At 66.0% G+C, this 2,256-nt stretch overlaps 1 protein-coding gene across 2 annotated transcripts in view; it reads right to left on the minus strand.

Moving 5' to 3' along the window:
* The window catches only part of CD63 (CD63 molecule), a 2,498-nt gene extending 248 nt beyond the window's left edge, over nucleotides 1–2,250 (minus strand). The window contains exons 1-6 of one of the 2 annotated variants that reach the window (XM_008064436.1): nucleotides 2,116–2,250; nucleotides 1,009–1,197; nucleotides 759–833; nucleotides 569–667; nucleotides 319–459; nucleotides 75–158 (exon numbers count right to left, since the gene is read on the minus strand). In XM_008064436.1, the coding sequence (XP_008062627.1) occupies nucleotides 75–158; nucleotides 319–459; nucleotides 569–667; nucleotides 759–833; nucleotides 1,009–1,197; nucleotides 2,116–2,181 (654 nt within the window). In that variant the 5' untranslated portion in view covers nucleotides 2,182–2,250. The remainder of the gene's footprint in view (nucleotides 1–74; nucleotides 159–318; nucleotides 460–568; nucleotides 668–758; nucleotides 834–1,008; nucleotides 1,198–2,115) is intronic. The other variant, XM_021715496.1, reaches the window with a different exon arrangement.
* Nucleotides 2,251–2,256: the final 6 nt, after the last annotated feature.

Below are 2,256 nucleotides of genomic sequence, written 5' to 3' on the forward strand. Positions count from 1 at the left end.
CCCCCCCCCCCGCCGCGCCCCCACTGCCCAGATTCCCCCAACTGAGTCCCAGCCCTTGCCCGGGGTGCCCTCACCTCGACAAAGGCAATGCCCAGGGCTGCCGCGGCCACCACCAGCACGTTCTTCCTCAGCCAGTCCCCGATCTTATCCACACAGCCCTGCAAGGCAAGCACGTCAGGAGCACCCACCTGCCTCCCGGGTTCCCAGTCCCACCTTTCACCCCCTCCCTCCCCATCCCGTAGCCTGTGCACCTCTGCCCTGGGTCTCCGGTCTCCCGCCTCCCGAATCATTTCCCTGGTTTCCCAAGTCTTGTCCTACCTCCTTATGGATCTCCTTCTCTCTGAAATTCACCCCACAGCCCGCAGTAACATTGATGCAGCAGGAGTCAGGGACTCGGTTCTTGCCCATGGAAGGGATGCTCTCCCAGTCTGTGTAGTTAGCAGCCCCACAGCAGTTGAACTGGCAGAGGAAGAGACACAGCAGGAGGGTGCTGGCTGAACCTCCACCTTCCCGAAGGAGATGAGCAGTCCCTCGCCCCACCTGCCCCGCTCCCCACAACTCCACTCACTTCCTGCTGCAGCCCATCCAGGATCGCAGCAGCTGTTTTGTTGTTTCCCGCGTATTTCTGCATCTGCTGCCGGAAGTCCTTATTGAACTCTGACTTCACCTGAGTAGGGAGGAGCGCTGCTGAGGTCAGGATTCAGGCGCCTGGGTCCCGCGCCAGGCTGAGGCAGGGTCCTCCCCTAGTGCCTGCTTACCGTATCTCTAAACACGTAGCCAGCAATGGCTGCAGCCACCTCCACCAGCAGGATGAGAGACAGAAAGACGGCAAACTGCAGGAGCACAGGACCGGAGTCGTTTGGAATCCACCGACGGCAGGGGCCTGCTCTGGCCCAGCCAAGCCCCGAATCACTCAAGCAGGGATCCCTCACCTGCCCTCGCCAGCCCCAACCACAGAAATGCCCCCGGCAGTCCTGGACACCCACGCTGGTCCCACACCCCACTCACCGTGATCATAAGACAGTAGTTCTCCTTACAGGCCCCACAACAGCCCACGAAGGCCACCAGGAAGAGAAAGGCACCCACTGCGATGATGACCACAGGCAACAGGAAGCCCGGAGTTGCCTCATGGCTTATGGTCTGCTTCAGGATAAGGTGGGCCCCTACACCCACGACGATCAGTCCCACCGCACAGGCCTGAGAGGAGGGCGTGCGAGGGTTAGGTGGGACCCACAGCCCAGCAGCCCTCCATGGCGGCGGCCAGGGAGCGCACCCAGGACACAGGCTCAGCCATCCAAGAGAGCGGCACACACCTCGCAGGGAACTGAAGGCTGGGGAGGGAGAGGAACCGCGCGACCCCACTAAAGGCCGGCAGGTGTTCAAGGCATTGCGGAAGGAGGGCCGAGGGACACGCCTCCCTTCAAGCGGCTCGCCAACCAGGGGTGACCAGATGCCAAAAGGGAGTTCCCAGAAAGCCTTCACCCCGGGGTACATACTCCTGACCCAGAAAGAGCTTTCCGTGGGCCTCCCGGGATCCCGGCTCAGCCCTCTCCAGAACCGCCCCCTCGCTGTCCTCCGGTGCCCACCCACGCACACCAGCCGTGACTCGGGTTCCCCTGGCCGGCTGGGCAGGGAGGAGGAAACGCGCGAGAGGGGCGTGCGCCGCCCTGGACGGACGGGGCTCTCAAGCCAGGAGCCCAAGACGGGCGCCAAGAGCCCCCCCCCCCAAACAGCCAGCCGGGAGCGGGGAGCGGGGCAGGGAACGCAGAGAGGCGAAGGGTGGAGGGGGCGAGAGGAGGTGGGGCGCGGAAGGCGGGAAGCCCCGTGGCGATAGCATCAGGCCGTTGGCTGGTTGCCCCACTGCCCCTATCACAAGTGGTTGGGTCACCGGACAGGAAGGGCCAGGAGGGCAGGGAGTGGGGGCGGGCGCCGCGCTCGCCTGGAACGAGCCTCGGGGCTCCGCGCACGCCGGTGGGCGGGGTGGCCGCGCCGTCTGTCCCTCCACGCCTGGTCCCCCAGTGCCTCGCCCTGGGCCGCCCAGCGCTCACCACTCGGCCAGGCCTCGCCCCGCACCCCTGCTCTCCGCCCCCGCCAGCGCCCCCTCGCCGCGCTCACGCAGAAGGCCAGCAGGAAAACGTAGAGCAGGAACTTCACACACTTCATTCCGCCTTCCACCGCCATGGCTGCGGGCCTGCGAGGCGCAGGACGGGGGGATGAGGACCGGCCCGGGGACCTCGGTTTCCGGCCCCCGGCCGG

The sequence above is a fragment of the Carlito syrichta genome, unplaced genomic scaffold (assembly GCF_000164805.1).
Source record: "Carlito syrichta isolate Samal-C Ts95f unplaced genomic scaffold, Tarsius_syrichta-2.0.1 Scaffold100660, whole genome shotgun sequence".
In the NCBI taxonomy this organism is placed as follows: domain Eukaryota; kingdom Metazoa; phylum Chordata; class Mammalia; order Primates; family Tarsiidae; genus Carlito; species Carlito syrichta.